Source organism: Ctenopharyngodon idella, chromosome 2 (genome assembly GCF_019924925.1).
Source record: "Ctenopharyngodon idella isolate HZGC_01 chromosome 2, HZGC01, whole genome shotgun sequence".
NCBI classification, from domain to species: Eukaryota; Metazoa; Chordata; class Actinopteri; order Cypriniformes; family Xenocyprididae; genus Ctenopharyngodon; species Ctenopharyngodon idella.
This window is the reverse complement of record NC_067221.1, coordinates 42,369,031-42,396,216: the sequence shown is the minus strand read 5'-3', so window position 1 is coordinate 42,396,216 and position 27,186 is coordinate 42,369,031. Positions and strand designations below refer to the sequence as shown.

Genomic DNA, 27,186 nt, shown 5'->3' with positions numbered 1-27,186 from the left:
ATTTCAGTTCTGAAACTTACAGGATATTCTCTATAGTAGTACGATGACCTCTTATATATCAAAAGTTGATTTCTCAATTCATGACCTCTTTAATTAACTAGTAATCTGCATGAAAATCAACAAAAGAACAAAATACAACATAAACGTTTCTTAGAAGTTCTTAGAGTAAATTGTTTTGGGTGAACTAAGACTTTAATAAGATTTGGTGTGTGTGTGTGTGTGTGTGTGTGTGTGAAGCTCAACTGGACTGACAGCTGCATCTCCAAGTCTCAGCAGAGAACATCTCTCTCTCACACACACACACACACTCACACACACACTCTGGCACACACACTCTCTGGCAGTAAGTGCAGCTCTGGACTCTCAACAGCAGCTTGAGCTCACAGTCATTAGATCAATGTAGAAAAAACAGAAAAAATTAGTAAATCAACAGTAACTTTCCCTAAATCAGTCTTCGCTATACTAGTGCTGATAGTCATGTGCAAAAAATTAATTTCCTACTCGGTATATTTGTCTTGTTTTCCAGTAAAAATATCTAAACATTCTTAAATCAAGATACATTTACTGAGAAGAGAAATAATTGAAGATATTAAGTGTTGTTTAATGAAAAATGGGTCAAAATGAAGTGAGTTTGTGATTAAAAACAAACATGTAATCTTGTTTCCCCTTTTGAATAAAGTTTATTTTTTCTGACTCCATTGGCAGATATTTGTTCTTGCTTAAAGCAAAAAATGCACTTAATTTCAGTAAACAAGTCTTAATATCTTCAGTCATTTCTCTTCTCAGTAAATGTATCTTGATTTAAGAATGTTTTAGATATTTGTGCTGGAAAACAAGACAGAAACACTGAGGAAGAACAGAGTTTATTGCAGTGTTTGTGCTCCAGTTTGTTCCTCAAACCATGTTTGGTATTTTACTAAGTGATCAGGGCTCACATACCAATGCCCCTAGTAACCACCTAGCAACCATCCAGAACACCTTAACAACCACATAAGAACACCCTGACGATCAGGGCAGGTTGAGCTCTGACTCCCTTTTTCTTTCTCTAATTTCCACTTGATGTTTTGACTGGTTCTAGTTGTGTTATAGTTTAAAGCAGTGTGAAGCGGCGCTGGCTGTGTGTGTGTGTGTGTGTGTGTGTGTGTGTGTGTGTGTGTCACTACCATGTAATATTAATGAGCACACAGAGACTTTGTGTCTATCAGTGGGTTTTATATTATGCTGGTTGTAGGAGAATTCAGCAACACACACACACACTCACACACACACACACACACACACATCAGATGAAAAATGGGTGTGTTTCCAGAAATGACTGTCAGCATCTCTTGACAGCTGAAGTTTGTGATACGGGATGTGTGTGCAGTTTTTCCCCCTTTTTTGGCAGAATCTTCACACTTCAGCATAAGAGTTTTCTCTTGTTTTTTTTTTCTCTTCTTTTTGCTGAACTTCTCCAATAAGTTTTAGTAGCACATTTGTTTTTCCCTGGAAATTTGCAGTTAAAGATATTCTGGGAATGAAGCACCAGGTGCACGTTGGGAACTCTCGACTTTGAGCTCGGAGCGTTTGCTGTGTGTCATTATGAGGTGTTCTTTGTAAAAGTCTCTCAGCTGGATGGAGAGAGAAGCTCCCTGCTGCTTTAATATTAGTATTTTTAGTCATTATCATCAGTCTGATCTGGACCAAGTATTACAATCTGATAATATCAGGTCTTGTTTTACACTGCAAAAACCCCTCAGCATTTCTGTCTTGTTTTCCAGCACAAACATCTAAACATTGTTAACAATAGCAATATTTGAGATGGTGATCAGTGTGGTGGCGCTGTCCTCAGTCGGCTCAGACGTTCCTCCAGCGGTTCTCCGTCTCTCTGGTTCTGTCCGAGATCATTCACTGCTCTGAAACACAGACGTGTCATGCAGACGCTGGACGTTTGGTGTGTTTTATCATGCATAAATGTTGAAGACGGAGCGGCGTGTGTTTCTGACAGGCTGCGGTGTGGCATTACAAACCCACTCAGCAGATGTCCTGCTCGCCTCCGATCATTCCCATCATCCCCTGAGGCTCGTGGGCAGGCGGAGTGGGAGCGAGTGAAGACATTTGAGATGCTGAGAAACACGCGGTTACCATTTCAAACTGCTGAACATGGAGACACTTGTACAGCCTGAATGTGAACAAGAACCAGTGTCGCTCTTTTCTGCTCTTATCTTCATATTTGGGTTCCATGAAGCTTGTCATGGATATAATAAATGAATATTTTTCAGTGTTATATGTATTGGCAATATACACTACAAAATACACTTATTTTGGAAGTTGAAGCATTTAGAAGAGTTCTGTGTTTGTTTGATGGTGATTTTGTGTAAGAGCAGAACGTTCCTCCAGCTGCTCACATTACAACACTTTTAATCATTCAAGTAATTTTCTTTTTAGAGTCGACAATTGATTAAACACAATATTAATTCAGATTAATTGGTTCCATAATGGAATAACTCCCATCCGTGTTCAATTATGCTGAACACAATGAAGGTCTGATGTGTGTGTGTTTTCTCTGCAGGACCGATGCAGGAGACCGTCATTGACTTCTGGAGGATGGTGTGGCAGGAAAACACGGCAACCATCGTCATGGTGACCAACCTGGTGGAAGTTGGCAGGGTGAGTGTGGAACGGTGATGATGTCGTGATGACCATGTGCTTCTGTGCTCTTGTGTGTTACGAACACCTGCATCTCAAATCAGTACAACTTCCCTTTACAGATTTTTTGAGGGTGGGGGGGGCCAGATTTTTTGGGGTGAAGTAAGTGTGTGTGTGTGTTCATATCGGCTGGTGTGAATGTGTTTCCTTCCTCCGTCCGTGTCTGAAGTTCAGATGAGTGTGTGAGATCGACTCCCTGAGGATCACTTGCTGAGTAAATGACGCATTCTGGGCTTCATCAATGTGAACTGGCCAGAAACTAATCAATGGAGCTCATTATCAGACAGCCGTGAAATGGCACAATCCCCCGTATCTACAGACAGACAGACAGAGAAATGCTGCAGTCCGATATCATGTGACTGTAATAATAGAACTGTGGTTTATATATGAATATGAGACATTTAATAGGCACTGCTGAAGAACTGCTTTCATTCTAGAGTTTTCTTATATCTATCTATCTATCTATCTATCTATCTATCTATCCAATTTAAAATTTTCAGATCATATTCCTCAAGGAACACTGGTGTTCCTCAAGGCTCTGTCCTTGGGCCCTCTTTTATTTATTATCTTGGTCATATTTTTAGGAAATTTGGTATTAATTTCCACTGCTATGCGGATGACGCTCTGATTGTCCTCCAAACCTAACTCTACTCTTCTTCTTCACTTTTGGACTATTTAGATGAGATCAGATCCTGTGCAATTTTCTCAAGTGAAATACTGAGAAAACGCCACCTGTCTGTCTGTCTATCTATCTGAACAAATACATATCCATCCAATAAATAATAAAACATTTATGTAATGCTGTCAATGCATTTACCCATTTCAACATTGAAAACAGAATCTAGTTTATAGAGAAAGACCTTCTAAATCAGCTTATTAATTTATAGTCATTAACAGTCCAATTAATTTAATTATTGTTAAAGTTCAACATGTTTAAAAGTAGAACTGGATGCATTAAGACTGAACAAACTTCATTATGACCTTTCACAGCTCTCTCATTCACAGTAGAGTTTTGCTCTTAAAATATCAAATGCTCAAACATTGGAAGAGCATCTAAAATCACATATTATAAACCAGAATAAAATCAATACATTTGCTAATCATAATAATTAATTCTTGCGTAAAGCGTTCTAGTTCATTATAATGGTTGACTGATCAGAACAGATGAATGGAGGATGTGAGCAGTCTCAGATCTCCTCTGGTCCAGCGCTGCAGATGTGCAGATGTGTGGTGCCGCGGGCCGTCTGTTACATGATGCTGATCTAATGTGGGCGCGAGTGGCGGGCTTCCCCACGGAGACCCATAAACCCACCGCTGCGTTCCACTGACGCCCATCTGCGTCCACACTGAACTCAGGCATTCTGGGAGATTTGTGGCAGATTAGATAAATGCTACAGGGCAGAGAGAGAGAGAGAGCAGGTTTGTTTTGCTGGAGACAAAACACAGTGAACTTTATAGTTTTGAACTTCTGAACGTTGATGAAATATCTGGCCTTATTCGACAATCCAAGTCTTCCACCTGTCCCGTGGTCAAAGCCAGTTTACCTTCATTATCTTGTCTAATAACAGATATTATACATTTCTCTCTCACCTCAGGTGTTGTTCCTTCATCTCAAGACTGCTGTAATAACTCCAAGGCTTAAGAAATCTGGTGTTGACCCCAACTTTTGCCCAATTTCTAATATACCATTTTTTTCAAAAATATTGGAAAAGATTGTTGCAGCTCAGGTCCATGCTCACCTTCTAAAAAACAATCTATTTGAACAATTTCAGTCCATTACATAGTACAGAGACTGCCATGGTAAAAGTTACCAATGATCTGTTGATAGCAGCTGATTCTGGACTCTTATCTATACTTATCTTGCCTGATCTAAATGCGGCCTACGATACCATTTCTCATCAAATTCTTTTAGATAGATTAATCTCTATTGGTACTAGTGTCCCTCTCACTTGGTTTAGATCCTATTTCTCTGGTCGCACTTAATTTGTCCAACTTATAAATTTCAGATCATATTCCTCATCTGTTACCACTGGTGTTCCTCAAGGCTCTGTCTTGGGCCCTCTTTTATTTATCATCTTGGTCATATTTTTAGGAAATTTGGTATTAATTTCCACTGCTATGTGGATGACACTCAGCTCTGTTTGTCCTCCAAACCTAATTCTACTCTTCTTCTTCACTCTTAGACTGTTTAGATGAGATCAAATCCTGGTTCTCATGCAATTTTCTCAAGCTAAACACTAATAAAACTGTCGTTCTTCTTGTTGGCACTAAATCCAATTTGGCGAAATTCTACAGCTTTTCACTTACTATTGATAAATCCATCATTTCCACTAACTTCTCAGTTTACCATTTCTCATCAAATTCTTTTAGATAGATTAATCTCTATTGGTACTAGTGTCCCTCTCACTTGGTTTAGATCTTAAATCTCCGGTCGCACTCAATTTGTCCAACTTAAAAATTTCAGATCATATTCCTAATTTGTTACCACCGGTGTTCCTCAAGGCTCTGTCTTGGGCCCTCTTTTATTTATCATCTTGGTCATATTTTTTAGGAAATTTGGTATTAATGTGGATGACACTCAGCTCTGTTTTGTCCTCCAAACCTAATTCTACTCTTCTTCTTCACTCTTGGACTGTTTAGATGGGATCAAATCCTGGTTCTCACGCAGTTTTCTCAAGCTAAATACTGATAAAACTCCGCCTGCCTGTTTGTTTGTCTAGATATCATTTTATCTGTCTGTCTATCTGTCTGTCTGTGTATTCAGCATCATTACTCCAGTCTTCAGTGTCACTTTTGTAACATTATAAATGTCTTTACTGTCGCTTTGGTCAATTTAATGCGCCTTGATCAATAAAAGTATTAATTTGTTTAAAAAAAATCGTACTGACCCCAAACTTTTGAATGGTAGTCTATCTGTCTAGCTTTCAAACTCTAATGTATTAATGCTTAATGCTGCATAACCTTGAGATTATAAGTTTATAAAAGTCAGCTTTCAAAGTTTGTACTGATACAGATATTTTTTTTTTCCTATATTTTAATGTGATCATTCGTTTTAGAGCATGCAAGTAACACCATTAAGACCAACACATGCAGACAAACAGAATCCGTCCTATAATTGCTGAAATAATATGATGGTTTTTCCGTCATATAAACCCAGAGGAGCTGCAGATGGAGTCATTGTGGAGGAGCGTCTCAGCGGGAGACTCTCGTTTCTCCAATCACATTCCCACTCTAATGATGGTGGAGAAAATTGAATTTCCGCACTCAATGTATCTCTCAGAAGTGTCACAATTCCCAGTGTTTTCCGCGCGCTCTCTCTCTCTCTCCGGCGGCGCGCCGGTGTTGTGCTAGTTGTCATATACTGCAAAGTGAATTTTGTAATCATGTTGTCATATATGTTGTGCTTATGTTTATTCGTGTATTGGATTGGAACGCAACAATTTTCGGTGTGAGAGTTATTAGTGCTGGTGCTGTAATACTGAAATACTCTGCTGACTGGATTATATTGCCACATAATGAGGTTTTGTTTCAAGCGCTGCATGAGAACTCTAATGGAGTTAACGCTGAAGATCATTCCAGGCATGTTCTGATCCGGTCCGGTCGCTCTGTGAGGTGCGAGGTCGGGTATCGATGTCACATCTGGAAGTGCAGAACTCATTTAGCTGTGTGTAATGTGTGAATGAGAACATTAATGTGTGAATTACATCCCTGAGAGATTCGACAGTTGTCAGGAGACGAGGAAACCCATCAGACACTCCTGCTTTATGCAGTAAAAGACTTTATAGGTTGAATCCTTCATTCTGATTGGTTGACAGACATTAATGAAGTGCGTGCAGGTTTATTGACTAGGGATGTCAAGTCAGCTTTATTTCTATAGTGCTTTTTATACAATACAGATTGATTCAAAGCAGCTTTACAGTGATAAACAGAAAATAATGATTCAGTGATTCAAAGCTCTACTGTAAAGCAGCTCTAAAAGACCGTAAACAGTCATTATTCAGTTGAAATCAGTTCAGAGTTGATTAATTTCGGTTCAATAACTGTGTAAAGTACATTAATTATAAAAATTAAGTTCAATTCAACTATAAAGCAGCTCTGCAGAAAACAGGTATGTCATCGTCCAGCTGAGTTGGTTTGGAGTTTAATGATTTAATGAGAAGTATTAAATAATTATTAGTAAGAATTAATGAGAAGCATTAAGTAACTATTCAAAACTATTATTTATTTTATTTTATTATTTTATTTAATGGAATAATTCACTGTAACTAGTATCAAATGTCCTACTACTGTAGCAATTTTAGTCACATATTTTAATTTTAATTATTTGTATTTATTTTATTATTTTAATTTTATTTAATTTTATTTATTTTTTATTTTATTTTATTTTATTTTATTTTAGGAAGCACCAAATAATTCACTGTAATTAGTATCAAATGTTCTACTACTGTAGCAATTTTAGTCACATATTTTAATTTTATTTATTTTAATTTATTTATTATTTTATTATTTTATATTATATTATTAATTTATTTTATTATGTTATTTATTTTATTTTTTATTTATTGTATTTTTTATCTATTTTATTTTATTTTAATCTATTTTATTTTATTTTATTTTATTTTAGTAAGCACCAAATAATTAATTGTAACTAGTTTCAAGTAACTATCTACTGTAGCATTTTTAGTCACATATTTTAATTTTAATTATTTGAATTTAATTATTCTACTTTTTATTATTTTATTTTATTTTATTTTATTATTTTATTTTTTATTATTTTAGGAAGCACCAAATAATTCACTTTAACTAGTATCTACTGTAGCATTATTAGTCACATATTTTAATTTGAATTATTTAAATTTAATTATTGTACTTATTTTATTTTATTTTATTTTAAGACTTTTAAGAAAGCAAAAAATAATTCACTGTATCTAGTATCAAGTAATATCTACTGTAGCATTTTTAGTCACATATATATATAAAAAAAAAAAAACTTTTAAAAAAATAATGAGCTCACATTAATTAAAGGTGTAAAAATTTCTAATTTCTCACTTGACATTTTAGAGTTATTAGATGAAACTGTTTGTTGCAAATGCTGTAAGTGTTTCTCAGAAACATACAAACCTATTAATATCCGTTTACCTGTGGTTACCCTGGTTTTACTGCAGATACCTGTGTTGCTATGGTTACAGAAGTGCTGGGACGAGTGACTTCGGGTCAGACACGATTTACGTGATGCGCTTCTGCGTTCAGCTGCTTATAGTTTCAGAAATCGAATCAATCAGAGCTAATGCTGTTCAAATTAGTGCCGTACGGAGGACGATCCCATCATTCCTTCATCCACAGCATATTGATCTGGAGCCAGAGTTCTGGATCAATACATCTGTTAATCACGACGCCGCGGACGCTACACCTCTGGTTAAGGTTTAATTTAATGTGATCAGGTGACATTTGAAACCGAGCGCGATCGCACTGCACCGTTTCAGACGAAAGGTCAGACATGACAGGCTTCGCTCAAGTGTTTCTGAGGATTCGAGCGTAAACCGACTCCACATGATCACTTGTGCATCATTCACATGTTCTTCAGAGAGTGTAGAAATCTAATATCTTTTCATTTCACTGCACTTTCTCTTCTTGTCCTTTTTTCTCTTTTTATCAACTTTTCCTCAATCTATCTATAGCTTCGATTTTTTTCATCTTTATTTTTTTTATTTATTATGCACTATTTTATGGCTAATATCAAGAATAATGATTTAGGTGTGAGAACACACATTAATTAATTAAAAGTGTAAAAATGTGTAACTAGCTTTTATTTTATTTTAGTTTAGTTTAGTTTAGTTTAGTAAAAGTCTTTTAAGAAAGTACCAAATAATTTATTGTAACTAATATCATATGGCCGACTACTGTAGCATGTTTGGTCACATATTTAAATTATTTTCATTTAATTATTCTACTGACAAAACCTGTTTGTAAAAACAAAACAAAAAACTTGTTTATAAATATTACTTTTTAAAATAATGAGTAAGGTGTGTGAACTCACATTAATTAAAGGTATAAAAATACCTAACTGGCCTTTATTTAATTTTATTTTATTTTAATTATATTTTATTTTATTTTATTTTATTTTTTATTTTATTTATTTTGATTTTTATTTAATTTTATTTTTTTGTTTTATTTTATTTTAATAATTTTATTTTTAATTTAATTTTATTTCATTTTAATTTTAATGATTATTTTTAAATTTTTACTTTATTTTATTTTATTATTTTATTATTTAATTTATTTTATTTTATTTATTATTAAGGAAGTTCCAAATAATTTATTGTAACTAGTAGCATATTTGGTCACATATTTTAATTTTACTTATTTTAATTTAATTATTCTACTGACAAAACTTGTTTGTAAAAACACTTTAAATGTTTAAATAACTAAAAACGGGGTTACAGTGGCTTCATCAGGTTGCGAGCCGGACTCAAACCTGTGCACCTGTTCACACCTGAGCTCTGGTTACAGTCTGTTTTTGTGTCTGTTTACAGGTGAAATGCTGTAAATACTGGCCGGACGACACCGAGATCTACCGAGACATCAAGGTGACGCTGATCGAAACGCAGCTTCTGTCCGAATACGTGATCAGAACGTTTGCGGTGGAGAAGGTGAGTAACGCTCTTCACACTCCTGCTGACTGAGGCTGTTTAATAGAGCAAACTCAAACTCTTAAAGTCGTCATGAAAGGGAAGTTGCGCTCGTCTTTTCTCCCCTATTGTGCCGTATATCTGAGTGAAACGCTTCGCAAACAAGAACAAATGTAGGGCGGGGCTTGATTTTAAGTGGATGGTTGTGGTTTGCTATTGGTGGATCTCATGTGAGTGACAGGTTGCCCCGCCCTCGTCATCAGAGAAGAGAAGAGATGAAGAAATGTTATTCTGATTCAAGATTACGAGACGCATGAATTTAACACAATAATGATGCCGGCGTCTCTGTCTCGTCTGCAGCGAGGAGCTCATGAGATTCGTGAGATCAGCCAGTTCCATTTCACCGGCTGGCCGGATCACGGCGTCCCGTATCACTCGACGGGTCTGCTGGGCTTCGTACGCAGGGTCAAGGCCAAATCACCCACTAACGCCGGACCTATCGTGGTCCACTGCAGGTATGACATCATCACCATCTGCAGTCACATGACACACTCAGAGATTCTGTTCCGAATGTCCTCGGAATGATTTCTATAGCGCTTTATACAATTATATATTATATTATATTATGTTATGTTATGTTATCTCTGTTGACCTCAATCTGTGTCGCCTCACAGCGCGGGGGCGGGGCGAACAGGCTGCTTCATCGTGATTGACATCATGCTGGACATGGCGGAGCGGGAGGGCGTGGTCGACATCTACAACTGCGTGAGGGAGCTGCGATCGCGCAGGGTCAACATGGTCCAGACCGAGGTATTTGACCTTTGACTTCTGACCTTTGCCTCATTGAGCCTGTCGGATGTTAATACCAGTTCAGTATGTTGCATTTGATTTATATTTACAAAATATTAATCCTTATTAATGATTTTAATATTCATATTTAAGGTTTAGTACTTGATAAGCAAAATGACTTAATTTTGACACATTTTTCAGTAAACAAGACTTTTATGTTGCTTCTCCAGTAGATATTTGTGCTGGAAAATGAGACAAAAGACTAGTAGTTCAGTTTTATTCTATTCACCTGTAGTGTCTTGCCTAAAAAACAGAGATATAAATAGAAATGAATGCACAAAGAGGCTTTTAGAACAGAAAAATCCTCATGCGAGAGCGTTAAAGCGCTGTGAATGCACTCGAGTCCTCCTGATTCCAGCATGTCAAACACGCCGCTGCTATTTTAACCTGTTAGCATCTCATAAACACTCTCAACATCACGCGCCTCCCGTGTAAGAGCGGTAAATGCGTTTGAGTAAGGAAAGCAGATTATGGTGCTCCTGACGGGTTTATGTGTCGCTGCAGATGAAGATCTCTCCGGTGTCCTGAACGCACGCCATCTGGATTCACTCGCTGCACCGTTTCACTGTAATTCCGGCATCATTACGTTTAACGGCCGCATGTTTCATAGATGACGTCTGGATTGGTATTTGAGAAGCGCTGCACTAATGTTTGCCTGATTCACCCTCCTTAAGTTCAGTGACCTTCAGAGGCGTGTGTGTGTTTCCCTCGCAGGTGTTTTGGCACGCTTTGTCACCCTACGGGCACTTGTTACCTTTTTACACGCGCGTTTGAACTGTCACTGATAATTTGCGACGACACAGACGAGCGAGCGTTCGCTCATTAGAGCACCACGTCGTTTTCAGGCGCGGCTGGATTCTGACGCACCGCCGCAAAGGTCAAAGTTCGCAGCAGATGCCTAATCAGAGACGCGCTGACCCCGTCCTCACAATCTAGTCAACGGTGACAGGCCAAGATGGTTTGGAAATGTCACTTCAGCAGTGATTTCCATCAAACGGCTCGAGTCGCTGGGGCGAAAGCTTCTGATTTCAATATTGAGATGCTTTGATGATTCGCCGCTAATAAAGTTTGATGTTCTTTCTGCCTCACGCCGTCCAAATCCCTCGTGAAACAAATGAGTGCAATCACAGTGGCATCTGCATTTTCAACGCTGACAAATTCCATGAATACAAAACAGATGAAGGATGTTGGGAGACGTGAAACCAGCACAGCGATGGAGGAAACCAACAGATTCATTACACAGCGATATTTCGTATGACATACACTGAGTTTGGGGTCAGTAAGATGTTTAAATGTTGTTGTAGGAAGTCTCTTCTGCTGAACAAGGCTGATCAAAAATACAGAAAAATAGTGAAATATTTTTAAAATGTAAATCAGCTGTTTTCTATGTGAATATATAGTAAAGTGTAATTTATTCCTGTGATCAAAGCTGAATTTTCAGCATCATTACTCCAGTCTTCAGTGTCACATGATCCTTCAGAAATCATTCTAATATGATGATTTGCTGCTCAAGAAACTATTTTTCAGGATGAATTCAGTGTTCTAAAGAACAGCATTTGTTCAAAATAGAGTCTTTTGTAACATTATAAATGTCTTTACTGTCACTTTTTGATTGATTTAGTACATCCTTGTTGATTAAAAGCCCCCAAACTAGACTCTCTACAGATCTGATAAGGTTTCTCTTGTGTTTTTAGCCGTACTGGATCTCATTTCTTGTCGTTGTCAGGAGCAGTATGTCTTTATCCATGATGCCATTTTGGAGGCGTGTCTCTGCGGCGACACCACCATCCCAGCCAATCAGCTTCGCTCTGTTTACTACGACATGAACCGATTGGACCCTCAGACCAACTCCAGTCCAATCAAAGAGGAGTTCAGGGTGAGAGAAGAATCTTACTCAAAACTTCGTCATATTTTTGCAAAAAAAAAAAAAAAAAAAATTTCACATCTCTGACGTTATTTGTAATCGGTTTCAGAGCTGAAGATATGAAAGTGTTTGTGTATTACTGTGATTCAGCTGCTTTGATTTGATTTTACAAAGTACTCTGGTGAAAAAAGGGTAAAATATGAGTGTTTGTCTCAATGTGTGATGTGAATATATCACGTATCGCAATATGCTGAAACCGTATCAGTATCGGGACGTTTTTTAAATAAATTATCATTTGATTAGGCCAATATTGGAAGCAGATAATATCAGGTTTATTTTTCTGTTCAAACAACAAACTCTGTTTCTACTGTGGGTTTCCTTTCAAACTGACTGGACTTATGGTTTTCCCATCCATCCATCCATCAAAACTGCTAAACTAAAACCTAAAACTATAAACTTAAAATTTAAATCCTTCAAACTTAAAGGGGACGTGTTTAAGTGCTATAATCGGGTCCCCGGTGCATCTACCAACCCAGAAAACCTGAAAAAGGACAACCCAGTAACTTTGTTTTGGCAAACCTTTCTCTGCTAGCATTTGAAAAAATGACCCGCTTTGATTTCGCTCCCCTTGTGACATTTTGGCTGCGTGAGATTCTCCAGCTTTGTTGTTGTTGAGCGACCGAATCACGAGCCGTTAAAGCTCCGCCCTCTTCTGGAAAGGGGGCGGGAGCAGCAGCTCATTTGCATTTAAAGGGACACACACAAAAACGGCGTGTTTTTTCTCACACCCAAATAGGGGCAAATTTGCCAAGCTATAATAAATGATCTGTGGGGTATTTTGAGCTGAAACTTCACAGACACATTCTGGGGACACCAGAGACTTATATTACATCTTGTGAAAGGGAGCATTATAGGTCCCGTTTAAAGCTGTTAAAACTACTTCAAACTTTCAGGCTAGGCTTTCTCAAGCCAACATCAAATCAACCGCAATATTATTGTTGATAATTGTTGAGAGGGGTGTGTGTGTGTGTTGGCAGACTCTGAACATGGTGACGCCGACGCTGCGCGTGGAGGACTGCAGCATCGCTCTGCTGCCGCGAAACCATGAGAAGAACCGCTGCATGGACGTCCTTCCTCCCGACCGCTGCCTGCCCTTCCTCATCACCATCGACGGCGAGAGCAGCAACTACATCAACGCCGCGCTCATGGATGTACGGCAATGTATCTTGATTTAAGAATGTTTAGATATTTGTACTGAAAATGACAAAAATACTGAGAAAGAATAATTTTTTACAGTGTAAATATTCTTTATATAATTAATAGAAAAAATATAATAAATTTGAATTAAAGACATGCCGAGATGATGTTAGACACTGCTGCGCCCTTCATAGTGTTCTGATCTCTGTTGTGTTTCTCTTTCTGTCTGTCCATCAATCAGAGCTACAAGCAGCCGTCCGCGTTCATCGTTACCCAGCATCCTTTGCCGAACACGGTGAAGGATTTCTGGAGGCTGGTTCTGGACTATCACTGCACGTCTATCGTCATGCTGAACGACGTGGATCCCGCTCAGGTGAGTCTGACGATTTGGATGATAAAATTGCAGCTTGTATTCCAGTATGTGTGTCAAAAGCGTCTGATTGGTCGTTGAGTTTTTAAGGCGGGTCTTAGCAGGTTTAAGGCGGGCTCTGTTGAGGAGTGAGGGATCGTGGGCCGTGAAGAAGTATTCTGACAGACAGATGAATAATGAACGGTGACGAGTGACCCGCTGCGGCCGTTCACAGAGGAAGTTTGTGTTTGAGACAGTGATTGAGATTCATGCGCGGGTCTGTAGGGACGGAAGCCTCAGGCTCTGTCAGAACAGCCCCGGATCAAAGCGCACAGAGAGTCTGAAGCCCATAAAGCCCTCAGCAAACACACCGTACCGCTCGTATATGGATCAGCTACAGCTCAGTCTCATGATCTTCCTGTATTTGCTCTTAATTGACTTCAAGAGCGATCAGAACATTTCACACAAACAATCCAGGAGATTCAACATGTGTGAGAAGTGAAGTACAGCGTCAAATAATCAAGGCATGTTTTCACACTGTTTATCGCAAAATGGGCAATTATATTCAATAGTTCTCGTTTATATGCACCAATACATTAGTATTTACCTAGAGATATTTATAATAAACATGATACATGAAATAACACATGAACAATTATATAGTGAATCACTGAAACAGACAGTTTGAACTGATTCTTTGAAATGAATCAAACTTACCAACTCTTTTTCTGCTGAAGTTTAAATGAGAGACTCTATTGAATCATCTCTCATTTTCATTATATATGCACCTGTATAATGATATATAGTCATAAACAGCAATGTTTACATACTGATATATTTACTAAAACACATATTTGAATTCAGAGTTTTGAATTGATTCATTGAAACAGTTTGAATCGATTCATTGAAATGGACAGTTGAAACTGGTTCTCTAAAATGAATCAAACATATCAACTGTTTTTCTACTGAAGTTTAAATGAGAGACTCTATTGAATCATCTCTCATTTTCATTTATTTGCACCTGTATAGCAATATATAGTCATAAACAGCAATGTTTGCATACTGATATATTTAATAAAACATTTTAATACATGTGAAAAATACATATTTGAATTGGAGTTTTGAACTGTTTTATTGAAACGGAGTTTGAACTGATTCTCTGAAATGGATCAAACATATCAACTCTTTTTCTACTGAAGTTTAAATGAGAGACTCTATTGAATCATCTCTTATTTTCATGTGTATGCACCTGTATAACAAAACATAGTCATAAATAGCTTTACTTGCTGATATATTTACGGGGGAAAAAAACTCTCATTTGAAACAGAGTTTTGAATTGTTTAATTGAAACGGACAGTTTGAACTGATTCTCTGAAATGAATCAAACTTCTCAACTCTTTCTGCTGAAGAATTTGAATCGATTAATTGAAATGGACAGTTTGAACTGATTCTCTGAAATGAATCAAACTTCTCAACTCTTTCTGCTGAGGAATTTGAATCGACTCATTGAAACGGACGGTTTAAATTGATACTGTGAAATGAATCAAACTTACCAACTTTTTTTTTTTTCTACTGAAGTTTAAATGAGACTCTATTGAATCATCTCTCATTTTCATTTATATACACCTGTATAACAATATATAGTCATAAACAGCAATATTCACCTACTGATATATTTACTAAAAAAAAACAGAGTTTTGAACTGATTCATTGAAACGGACAGTTTGAACTGATTCTCTAAAATGAATCCAACTCACCAAATCTTTTTCAGCTGAAGTTTAAATGAGAGACTCTATTGAATCATCTTTGACTGAACTCTTTTCCAGATGAGGAAGAATCATGAAACTAATCTAATTAAAGCAGCGTTCATAGTGTTTATATCGGTATGATGAAGCAGTGTGTAATCGTTTATGTGAGGTGTAAATCTGTGAGAGTGTTTTGATTCTTTTGTGTGAGAAGTGGATGTTTTCGCTGAGTAGACACATCTACAGCTCACACACACACACACACACACACACACACACACACACACACACTTCAGACGCCGAGCGAGACGATGTGTCCCTCTCCACAGATGCACACAGGCTCCTTTTCATCACGTATTCCTTCACAAAAACACTACACAATGGCAGCAAGAGAGTGAGGATGATGGGAGATTTGAATGGATAATGAACACACACACACACACACACACACACACACACACACACACACACACTCACACACTCACTCATAGTGTCTGTCAATTCATATTTCATGCCGTTTATAGTGCTGGGAAGATGTCTGCTGTGTTTTTGCTGCTTCAGATTGTCTGTTTGTTTCTTTTGTGCACTTTTTTGTGTGTGTGACAGGAATAAAAGAGCAGAGAAGTGCTTATACTGATCCAAGTGTGTGTGTGTATGTGTGTGTGTGTGTGTGTGTGTGTGTGTGTGTGTAGTTGTGTCCACAGTACTGGCCAGAGAACGGTGTCCATCGTCACGGTCCGCTGCAGGTGGAGTTTGTGTCCGCTGATCTGGAGGAGGACATCATCAGCAGGATCTTCCGCATATACAACGCTGCACGGGTGTGTGACCATCACTCACTCACTCACACACACACACACACACACACACTGACTTCCTGTGTGTCAATTAATCTGCTTAAAATGTCAGAATCCTCACCTGTGACATCAGATGAACTGATGCAGAATTAACCAGTGACCCAATCCACCTGACCTCTGTGACCCCTGACCCTGAATATCAACAAAGTTCCAGTTCTTCTCTATATCAGTGTTTCTGAACTCCTGAAACACCTCCATCTTGAGTTTTCTTCACAATATTCCTCATTTAAATAATTAATACGCAGAATAAAGGGGCGGGGCCTGGTTGAATTAGTTAGTAGTGTGTTGAAACTGGCGGTTACGGTAAGAGGCGGGACATTTCCCAAACACCAATCACAACACACCAATCAGCCGACCTTTTCAGAAGGAGGGGCTTCATAGAGACAGGAACTAAACAGAGCGTTACTGACAGACTGGGTAGAGAGGAGCTGAACAATGGAGAATATGAGGAAAATAATTAACCTGTTCTAGTAGAGCCTGAAAACATCACGACTGGTATAATAGATCCTCTTTAAACTGTGTGTGTGTGTGTGTGTGTGCGCATTTCAGCCGCAGGACGGGTACCGGATGGTGCAGCAGTTCCAGTTTCTGGGCTGGCCGATGTACCGCGACACGCCCGTGTCCAAACGCTCTTTCCTCAAGCTCATCCATCAGGTGGACAAATGGCAGGAGGAGTATGACGGAGGAGAGGGACGCACGGTCGTACACTGCCTGTGAGTAAAGGCCCTGATATACTCATGATTTTGGTCCAACACACACTCTCACCTGTCATGAAAACACACAGGTGTGTCAGACACAATCCCCCATAATCCTCTCTGATCGCAGCAGGAAAACAGATCGATGATCATTAGTGCTTTCATTCATTTGGGGCTTCTGAAGGAGTTTGATTGACTTCACAAGTGTTTTATCTGATGTGAAGAGAAACACCCCCATCTAGTGGCCAAACACACTAACTGCGCTTCAGGGGCTGCAAGAAACCATCTGTTCACATTTATAGAACTTAAAATTACAATAAAATACAAATATTTGCACAGCACTAACATTGTTAACATTTATATAAAATTTTTCCTTTATTAGATTGAATGGCTTCACCAAACAGTCTGATTTGACATTAAAAAAAGACATTAAAAATATTTATTTACAAACAAAGATACTTTTTTAAAGAAGTCTCTTCTGCACAAAATACAGTAAAAATTGTGAAATATTATTAACATTTAAAACAGCTGTTTTCTATGTGAATATATAGTAAAGTGTAATTTATTCCTGTGATCAAATCTGAATTTTCAGCATCATTACTCCAGTCTTCAGTGTCACATGATCCTTCAGAAATCATTCTAATATGATGATTTGATGCTCAACAAACATTTATGATTATTATCAATGTTGAAAACAGCTTCCACAAAAATATTAACATTTATTTGAACATTGATAACAATAAGAAATGTTTCTTTATGAATTTATTAGGTTGAAAGCGCAGTATTGATCCCGATCAAACACTGAATCCTGTTCAATGTGACTTTGCCAATTTGACAAAGCAGTAATTAACAGTAATCTGCTGTTTGTCTGCTGTTATTTTTACCGTGTTGTCTTTTGTCCCGTTAGGAACGGCGGCGGTCGCAGCGGGACGTTTTGTGCCATCAGTATCGTCAGTGAAATGCTGCGACACCAGCGTTCTGTTGACGTGTTTCATGCCGTCAAAACACTGCGCAACAACAAGCCCAACATGGTGGATCTTCTGGTACAGACTTCACTCTCTTCTCATCGGCCTTCAGATTTTAACATCCAGAACAGACACTTTTGTTCAGAACTAGAGAATCAAAAGCTCTTTGTGGAATTTAAAGCTTCTCCAGTGAGATCAGGCTCAGGTTCAGGTCATAAATCAGCAACATAAATGAGACTCTGTGTTACTGTGATGATGATCCATATTTATTAAGGAAAGACACTACAGGTGAAAATAGGATAAACGTAACTAATAGATTTTACCATACTTTCCCCAATTGATTGATCACATTAAGAATTGCTAACATTTTTGTATTACAGGTTTTATGAAATGTTATGTTTTAATATGCAAATGAGGCATTATCTCATTAAATATGCACTATTTTGCACAAATTTACAGAACTTAATCTGAACATTCACCCTAAAAACTACTGGGTTAAAAACAACCCAAGTATGGTTGAAAATGGACAAACCCAGCGATTGTGTTGTTTTAACCCAGCGAATGGGATGTTTTAACCCAGCGAATGGGTTGTTTTAACCCCAGCAAATGGGTTGTTTTAACCCCAGCAAATGGGTTGTTTTAACCCCAGCGAATGGGATGTTTTAACCCAGCGAATGGGATGTTTTAACCCAGCGAATGGTTGGTTTTAACCCATGGTTGTTTTAACCCAACGAATGGGTTGTTTTAACCCCAGCGAATGGGATGTTTTAACCCAGAGAATGGGATATTTTAACCCAGCGAATGGGTAGTTTTAACCCCAGCGAATGGGTGGTTTTAACCCCAGCGAATGGGTGGTTTTAACCCCAGCGAATGGGTTGTTTTAACCCAGCGAATGGGTAGTTTTAACCCCAGCGAATGGGATGTTTTAACCCAACGAATGGGTAGTTTTAACCCAGCGAATGGGTAGTTTTAACCCCAGCGAATGGGTTGTTTTAACCCCAGCGAATGGGTGGTTTTAACCCAGCGAATGGGTTGTTTTAACCCAGCGAATGGGTAGTTTTAACCCCAGCGAATGGGTAGTTTTAACCCCAGCGAATCGGATGTTTTAACCCAGCGAATGGGATGTTTTAACCCAGCGAATGGGTAGTTTTAACCCCAGCGAATGGGTAGTTTTAACCCCAGCGAATGGGATGTTTTAACCCAGTGAATGGGTTGTTTTAACCCCAGAAAATGTGTAGTTTTAACCCCAGCGAATGGGATGTTTTAACCCAGCGAATGGGTAGTTTTAACCCCAGCGAATGGGTTGTTTTAACCCAGCGAATGGGTTGTTTTAAACCCAGCGAATGGTTGGTTTTAACCCCAGCGAATGGGATGTTTTAACCCAGCGAATGGGTTGTTTTAACCCAGCGAATGGGATGTTTTAACCCAGCGAATGGGTTGTTTTAACCCCAGCGAATGGGATGTTTTAACCCAGCGAATGGTTGGTTTTAACCCATGGTTGTTTTAACTCAGCGAATGGGTTGTTTTAACCCCAGCGAATGGGTTGTTCTAACCCAGAGAATGGGTAGTTTTAACCCCAGCGAATGGGTTGTTTTAACCTCAGCGAATGGGTTGTTTTAACCCCAGTGAATGGGTAGTTTTAACCCCAGCGAATGGGTTGTTTTAACCCCAGCGAATGGGTAGTTTTAACCCCAGCAAATGGGTAGTTTTAACCCCAGCGAATGGGTAGTTTTAACCCCAGCGAATGGGATGTTTTAACCCCAGTGAATGGGTAGTTTTAACCCCAGCGAATGGGTTGTTTTAACCCCAGCGAATGGGTAGTTTTAACCCCAGCAAATGGGTAGTTTTAACCCCAGCGAATGGGTAGTTTTAACCCCAGCGAATGGGATGTTTTAACCCCAGCGAATGGGATGTGTTAACCCCAGCGAATGGGTTGTTTTAACCCCGAGAATGGGATATTTTAACCCAGCGAATGGGTTGTTTTAACCCCAGCGAATGGGTAGTTTTAACCCCAGCGAATGGGTAGTTTTAACCCCAGCGAATGGGTAGTTTTAACCCCAGCGAATGGGATGTGTTAACCCCAGCGAATGGGTTGTTTTAACCCCAGCAAATGGGTTGTTTTAACCCCAGCAAATGGGTTGTTTTAACCCCAGCAAATGGGTTGTTTTAACTCAGAGAATGGGATATTTTAACCCAGCGAATGGGTTGTTTTAACCCCAGCGAATGGGTTGTTTTAACCCCAGCGAATGGGTAGTTTTAACCCCAGCGAATGGGTAGTTTTAACCCCAGCGAATGGGATGTGTTAACCCCAGCGAATGGGTTGTTTTAACCCCAGCGAATGGTTGGTTTTAACCCATGGTTGTTTTAACCCAGCGAATGGGTTGTTTTAACCCAGAGAATGGGTTGTTTTAACCCCAGAGAATGGGTTGTTTTAACCCCAGCGAGTGGGATGTTTTAACCCAGTGAATGGGTTGTTTTAAACCCAGCGAATGGTTGGTTTTAACCCAGCGAATGGTTGGTTTTAACCCATGGTTGTTTTAACCCCAGCGAATGGGTTGTTTTAACCCCAGCGAATGGGTTGTTTTAACCCCAGCGATTGGGATGTTTTAACCCAGCGAATGGTTGGTTTTAACCCATGGTTGTTTTAACCCAGTGAATGGGTTGTTTTAACCCCAGCGAATGGGTTGTTTTAACCCAGCGAATGGGTTGTTTTAACCCAGCGAATGGGATGTTTTAACCCAGTGAATGGGTTGTTTTAAACCCAGCGAATGGTTGGTTTTAACCCAGCGAATGGGTTGTTTTAACCCCAGCGAATGGGTTGTTTTAACCCAGCGAATGGGATGTTTTAACCCAGTGAATGGGTTGTTTTAAACCCAGCGAATGGTTGGTTTTAACCCAGCGAATGGTTGGTTTTAACCCATGGTTGTTTTAACCCCAGCGAATGGGTTGTTTTAACCCCAGCGAATGGGTTGTTTTAACCCAGCGAATGGTTGGTTTTAACCCATGGTTGTTTTAACCCAGCGAATGGGTTGTTTTAACCCCAGCGAATGGGTTGTTTTAACCCCAGCGAATGGGTTGTTTTAACCCCAGCGAATGAGTAGTTTTAACCCCAGCGAATGGGTTGTTTTAACCCCAGCGAATGGGTAGTTTTAACCCCAGCGAATGGGTTGTTTTAACCCCAGCGAATGGGTTGTTTTAACCCCAGCGAATGGGTAGTTTTAACCCCAGCGAATGGGATGTGTTAACCCCAGCGAATGGGTTGTTTTAACCCCAGCAAATGGGTTGTTTTAACCCCAGCGAATGGGTTGTTTTAACTCAGAGAATGGGATATTTTAACCCAGCGAATGGGTTGTTTTAACCCCAGCGAATGGGTTGTTTTAACCCCAGCGAATGGGTAGTTTTAACCCCAGCGAATGGGTTGTTTTAACCCCAGCGAATGGTTGGTTTTAACCCATGGTTGTTTTAACCCAGCGAATGGGTTGTTTTAACCCAGAGAATGGGTTGTTTTAACCCCAGCGAATGGGTTGTTTTAACCCCAGCGAATGGGATGTTTTAACCCAGTGAATGGGTTGTTTTAAACCCAGCGAATGGTTGGTTTTAACCCAGCGAATGGTTGGTTTTAACCCATGGTTGTTTTAACCCCAGCGAATGGGTTGTTTTAACCCCAGCGAATGGGTTGTTTTAACCCCAGCGAATGGGATGTTTTAACCCAGCGAATGGTTGGTTTTAACCCATGGTTGTTTTAACCCAGTGAATGGGTTGTTTTAACCCCAGCGAATGGGTTGTTTTAACCCAGCGAATGGGTTGTTTTAACCCAGCGAATGGGATGTTTTAACCCAGAGAATGGGTTGTTTTAAACCCAGCGAATGGTTGGTTTTAACCCAGCGAATGGGTTGTTTTAACCCCAGCGAATGGGTTGTTTTAACCCAGCGAATGGGATGTTTTAACCCAGTGAATGGGTTGTTTTAAACCCAGCGAATGGTTGGTTTTAACCCAGCGAATGGTTGGTTTTAACCCATGGTTGTTTTAACCCCAGCGAATGGGTAGTTTTAACCCCAGCGAATGGGTTGTTTTAACCCCAGCGAATGGGATGTTTTAACCCAGCGAATGGTTGGTTTTAACCCATGGTTGTTTTAACCCAGTGAATGGGTTGTTTTAACCCCAGCGAATGGGTTGTTTTAACCCAGCGAATGGGTTGTTTTAACCCCAGCGAATGAGTAGTTTTAACCCCAGCGAATGGGTTGTTTTAACCCCAGCGAATGGGTAGTTTTAACCCCAGCGAATGGGTTGTTTTAACCCCAGTGAATGGGTTGTTTTAACTCAGAGAATGGGATATTTTAACCCAGCGAATGGGTAGTTTTAACCCCAGCGAATGGGTTGTTTTAACCCCAGCGAATGGGTAGTTTTAACCCCAGCGAATGGGTAGTTTTAACCCCAGCGAATGGGATGTGTTAACCCCAGCGAATGGGATGTGTTAACCCCAGCGAATGGGTTGTTTTAACCCCGAGAATGGGATATTTTAACCCAGCGAATGGGTTGTTTTAACCCCAGCGAATGGGTTGTTTTAACCCCAGCGAATGGGTAGTTTTAACCCCAGCGAATGGGTAGTTTTAACCCCAGCGAATGGGTAGTTTTAACCCCAGCGAATGGGATGTGTTAACCCCAGCAAATGGGTTGTTTTAACCCCAGCAAATGGGTTGTTTTAACTCAGAGAATGGGTTGTTTTAACCCAGAGAATGGGTTGTTTTAACCCCAGCGAATGGGTTGTTTTAACCCCAGCGAATGGGTAGTTTTAACCCCAGCGAATGGGTAGTTTTAACCCCAGCGAATGGGATGTGTTAACCCCAGCGAATGGGTTGTTTTAACCCAGAGAATGGGTTGTTTTAACCCCAGCGAATGGGTTGTTTTAACCCCAGCGAATGGGTTGTTTTAACCCCAGCGAATGGGTTGTTTTAACCCCAGCGAATGGGATGTTTTAACCCAGTGAATGGGTTGTTTTAAACCCAGCGAATGGTTGGTTTTAACCCAGCGAATGGTTGGTTTTAACCCAGCGAATGGTTGGTTTTAACCCAGCGAATGGTTGGTTTTAACCCATGGTTGTTTTAACCCCAGCGAATGGGTTGTTTTAACCCCAGCGAATGGGTTGTTTTAACCCCAGCGAATGGGATGTTTTAACCCAGCGAATGGTTGGTTTTAACCCAGCGAATGGGTTGTTTTAACCCAGCGAATGGGATGTTTTAACCCAGTGAATGGGTTGTTTTAAACCCAGCGAATGGTTGGTTTTAACCCAGCGAATGGGTTGTTTTAACCCCAGCGAATGGGTTGTTTTAACCCAGCGAATGGGATGTTTTAACCCAGTGAATGGGTTGTTTTAAACCCAGCGAATGGTTGGTTTTAACCCAGCGAATGGTTGGTTTTAACCCATGGTTGTTTTAACCCCAGCGAATGGGTTGTTTTAACCTCAGCGAATGGGTTGTTTTAACCCCAGCGAATGGGATGTTTTAACCCAGCGAATGGTTGGTTTTAACCCATGGTTGTTTTAACCCAGTGAATGGGTTGTTTTAACCCCAGCGAATGGGTTGTTTTAACCCAGCGAATGGGTTGTTTTAACCCCAGCGAATGAGTAGTTTTAACCCCAGCGAATGGGTTGTTTTAACCCCAGCGAATGGGTTGTTTTAACCCCAGTGAATGGGTTGTTTTAACCCCAGCGAATGGGATGTTTTAACCCCAGCGAATGGGTGGTTTTAACCCAGCAAATGGGTAGTTTTAACCCCAGCGAATGGGTTGTTTTAACCCCAGCGAATGGGTTGTTTTAAGCCAGTGATTGGGTTAAATGTTTGCTGGGTAGTTTTATTTAACTCAACTATTTAAAAATTACTGTATTACTTTCTTAAAATGAACCCAAAATATGTTGAAAATTAACATTAATATTTTATTAACATTTCATTAAATAAGTTTAATGAATAATAATTAAACATTTATTAAATTGCTTTTTAATAAACGTTCACCTTTTGATTATTATTGTTGCCTCTAGTAATTATGTGTCTGATTTTTAATTTCCAACATATTTTGGGTTCATTTTAAGCAAGAAATACAGTAATTTTTAAACAATAGTTGAGTTAAATAAAACTACCCAGCAGGTCAAACATTTAACCAACCACTGGATTTGTCCATATTTAACCCAACTTGGGTTGTTTTTAACCCAGCATTTTTTTAGAGTGTATGTTTGAATATGCAAATGAGGCATTATCTAATTAAATATGCACTAATTTGCATACATTTACAGAACTTAATCTGAACATTGGATAAAGCCAGATTCAAAATTCCAGTTTGATTTTGTTGTCATATTAGAGTTGTGCATATCAGCGCATGAAGACAGTCTCATCACAGTGACACTTTACTTCACGTGTCTTACGGCTGTCGTTTCGTGTCTTTCTCTAGGATCAGTACAAGTTCTGCTATGAAGTGGCGTTGGAGTATCTAAACACAGGCTAACGGCTCCGAACTCCAGCAGAGACTGTGTGTGTGTGTGTGTGTGTGTGTGTGTGTGTGTGTGTGTGTGTGTGTGTGTACAGTCCGCTTGTATATCTTTAAAATGAAAACTTCATCAAGACTGTGAAGAGCAGATTCAACTCCTGCCTCCGTTTCCCGCTGAATCCAGTCTGACGTCTCCTGCTCTCAAGCGCTTCGCTCCAGACTTATTTCTGTCTTGTTTTCCAGCACAAATATCTAAACATTCTTAAATCAAGATACATTTACTGGAGAAGAGAAATGACTGAAGATATTAAAGTCGTCCTGAAAGGGAAGTTGCGCTCGTCTTTTCTTCTCTATTGTGCGGTATATACGAGTGAAACGCTTCACAAACAAGAACAAATGTAGGGCGGGGCTTGATTTTGATTAGATGGTTGTGGTTTGCTACTGGTGGATCTCATGTGAGTGACAGGTTGCCCCGCCCTCATCATCAGAGAAGAGGAGAGATGTCAAAACAGGATTTAATATCTTCAGTCATTTTGCTCCTCCAGTAAATGTATCTTGATTTAAGAATGTTTAGATATTTGTGCTGGAAAACAAGACAGAAACACTGAGGAAGAAGTGTTTTATGTTCTTATTGGCCAGTGCTGATCCACCAGAATGAAGTGTCGTTTGTTTGCACACACTGTCTGCGATTCACTAAAGGACTCACAAAATTACCACTGAACGCAAAGTTTCAATTCTGAGGATCCTCATGAATATGTCACAGTCTGTAATGAGCCTAATTTACATATTAATGAGGCATGTTTGTGCTGAACAGAATGACGGTGATTCACTGAAATCCTCCTGCTGGTTAAACTGGAAGAAATAACGCAGAAATAACACACGCGCAAGTGTTTGAGTGATATTTTGTTGTGTAAATTGTATAACATATGAAAACATCATAACATATGAAGAAATGACGTCATGGATCCAAAGCTTCCCATCGCTCATTCTTTACGCATCTTTTCTTTTCGTCTTATTGTTTGCACATGTATTTTTAATATTGTTTGTTTATACTGTAAATATTTGAGGTGTGCTGTGATATTTATTCAGGACAATCATCTTGTATTGAGTTCATATTGTACATGATCAAATATATTGTATGGATCAACAAATGTCTGCCTGTTCATAACTCGCTACAGTCTTTTATTTCTACTATTTTATCCATTTTTCATAATAAAAATACAGCTTTTCATTGCTAGTTCATGTCAGTTCAGGTCCATTAAATAATATGAAAAAACTTCTGGTTTTAATCATGTATTAGTAAGTGTAGACATTAACATCAAGTAAGATTAATAAATGCTTTAGAATTATTTTAGTTAACTAATGAAAATAGAACCTTATTGTAAATAACACAATGCTTCATTCAGACAATTAAAAAAAAAAAAAATGTAAGTTCAAGTTTTGCAAGTTACAGCTACGGAAGCCCATAATGACTTAAAAAGTCATATTTATTAGATTAAAAAACTGAAATTATCTTAAATTATTAGATTAAAAAGTTGAAATTGATGCAGATCACTTATTAGATTAAAAAATTGGGTAACACTTTATTTTAAGTTGACGTAGTTACACGTTACTATGTACTTACTGTAGTAATAATGGTAAGTTATGCATAATTACAAGTAACTAACCCTAAACCAAACCCTAACTCTATAGTAAGTACATGTTGTTGATTAATATTACTCAGTACTTATTTGAGTAATTACAATGTAACTACGTCACCTTAAAATATAATCTAACCAAAAATTTAAGTCATTTAATAGATTAAAAAGTTGAAGTTGACGCAAGTCACTTATTAGATTAAAAAATTAAAATGGTCTTAAAGTCATAATTATTAGATTAAAAAGTTTAAATTGATGCATCAATTATTAGATAAAAAAAGTTGAAATGAATGCATCTATTAGATAAAAAAATTTAAACTGATGCGTCATTTATTAGATAAAAAAATTGAAATTGATGCGTCATTTATTAAATAAAAAAATTTAATTGATGCGTCACTTATTAGATAAAAAAAAATTTAAACTGATGCGTCATTTATTAGATAAAAAAATTGAAATTGATGCGTCACTTATTAGATAAAAAAAAAATTGAAATTGATGCGTCATTTATTAAATAAAAAACATTGAAATTGATGCACCACTTATTAGATTAAAAAAATTGAAATTGATGCATCATTTATTAGATAAAAAAATTGAAATTGATGCGTCATTAAATAAAAAAATTGAAACTGATGCATCACTTATTAGATTAAAAAAAATTGAAATTGATGCACCACTTATTAGATAAAAAAAAAATGAAATTGATGCGTCATTTATTACATTAAAAAGCTGAAATTGTCTTAAAAAGTAACTGATTAGATTAAAAAATTTAATTGTCTTAGTTGAAATTGACTGTCAAAATTATGACTTCATAATTATGTCATAACTGATTTACAAAAGCATGTTTTTTTTCTTATGTGGCAGAAATGGGCTTCCATAGACAGCATGAAACTGGAACTAAAGAAGGGTTAAAATCATGTAGTTAAAGGGTTGATGAGGTCCTGTCATCATTTACTCACCATCATGTTGGTTCTTCTGCTGTTACGGGAACACAGGGAAGAGGAGAGGATATGATTACAAGCAGTTTTATTCAACAAACACTCAAACAAAGATAATCCAAACAGTGAAAACAGATGACAAGAATCCAAACAGGGAGACACATAAATCCACAGATGAAACAGGAGACACATCAGCTTTACAAAGTGGTGTAAAGACAACGACTGATAATGAAGACTGAAACACAGGCTAATGAGGAACAGGTGTGAGTAATGAGTTGTCATGGAAACAAAGGCTAACAGGA

At 38.5% G+C, this 27,186-nt stretch overlaps 1 protein-coding gene across 2 annotated transcripts; it reads left to right on the top strand.

Annotated features, from left to right (window-relative positions):
* Window positions 1-2,445: 2,445 nt before the first annotated feature.
* On the top strand, window positions 2,446-25,549 carry si:ch1073-391i24.1 (receptor-type tyrosine-protein phosphatase mu). 2 transcript variants are annotated; one of them, XM_051864230.1, is made up of 11 exons: window positions 2,446-2,649; window positions 9,222-9,338; window positions 9,678-9,832; window positions 9,992-10,127; window positions 11,899-12,042; window positions 13,068-13,241; window positions 13,469-13,600; window positions 16,014-16,139; window positions 16,725-16,888; window positions 17,778-17,913; window positions 24,277-25,549. In XM_051864230.1, the coding sequence occupies exons 1-11, from the start codon at window positions 2,557-2,559 to the stop codon at window positions 24,328-24,330; spliced, it is 1,431 nt and encodes a 476-aa protein (XP_051720190.1). In that variant the 5' UTR covers window positions 2,446-2,556; the 3' UTR covers window positions 24,331-25,549. The 2 variants fall into 2 exon arrangements, with proteins under 2 accessions (XP_051720190.1, XP_051720189.1); XM_051864229.1 differs by having other exon boundaries at window positions 2,453-2,649; window positions 11,893-12,042.
* The last annotated feature ends 1,637 nt before the right edge of the window (window positions 25,550-27,186 follow it).

Coding starts and splice junctions, on each gene's coding strand:
- si:ch1073-391i24.1 (XM_051864229.1), top strand. CDS start 2,557: ATGCAGGAGACCGTCATTGACTTCTGGAGGATGGTGTGGCAGGAAAAC. Junction 10,128..11,892: donor TCAACATGGTCCAGACCGAG/GTATTTGACCTT, acceptor TGTCGTTGTCAG/GAGCAGTATGTCTTTATCCA. Junction 13,601..16,013: donor ACGACGTGGATCCCGCTCAG/GTGAGTCTGACG, acceptor GTGTGTGTGTAG/TTGTGTCCACAGTACTGGCC.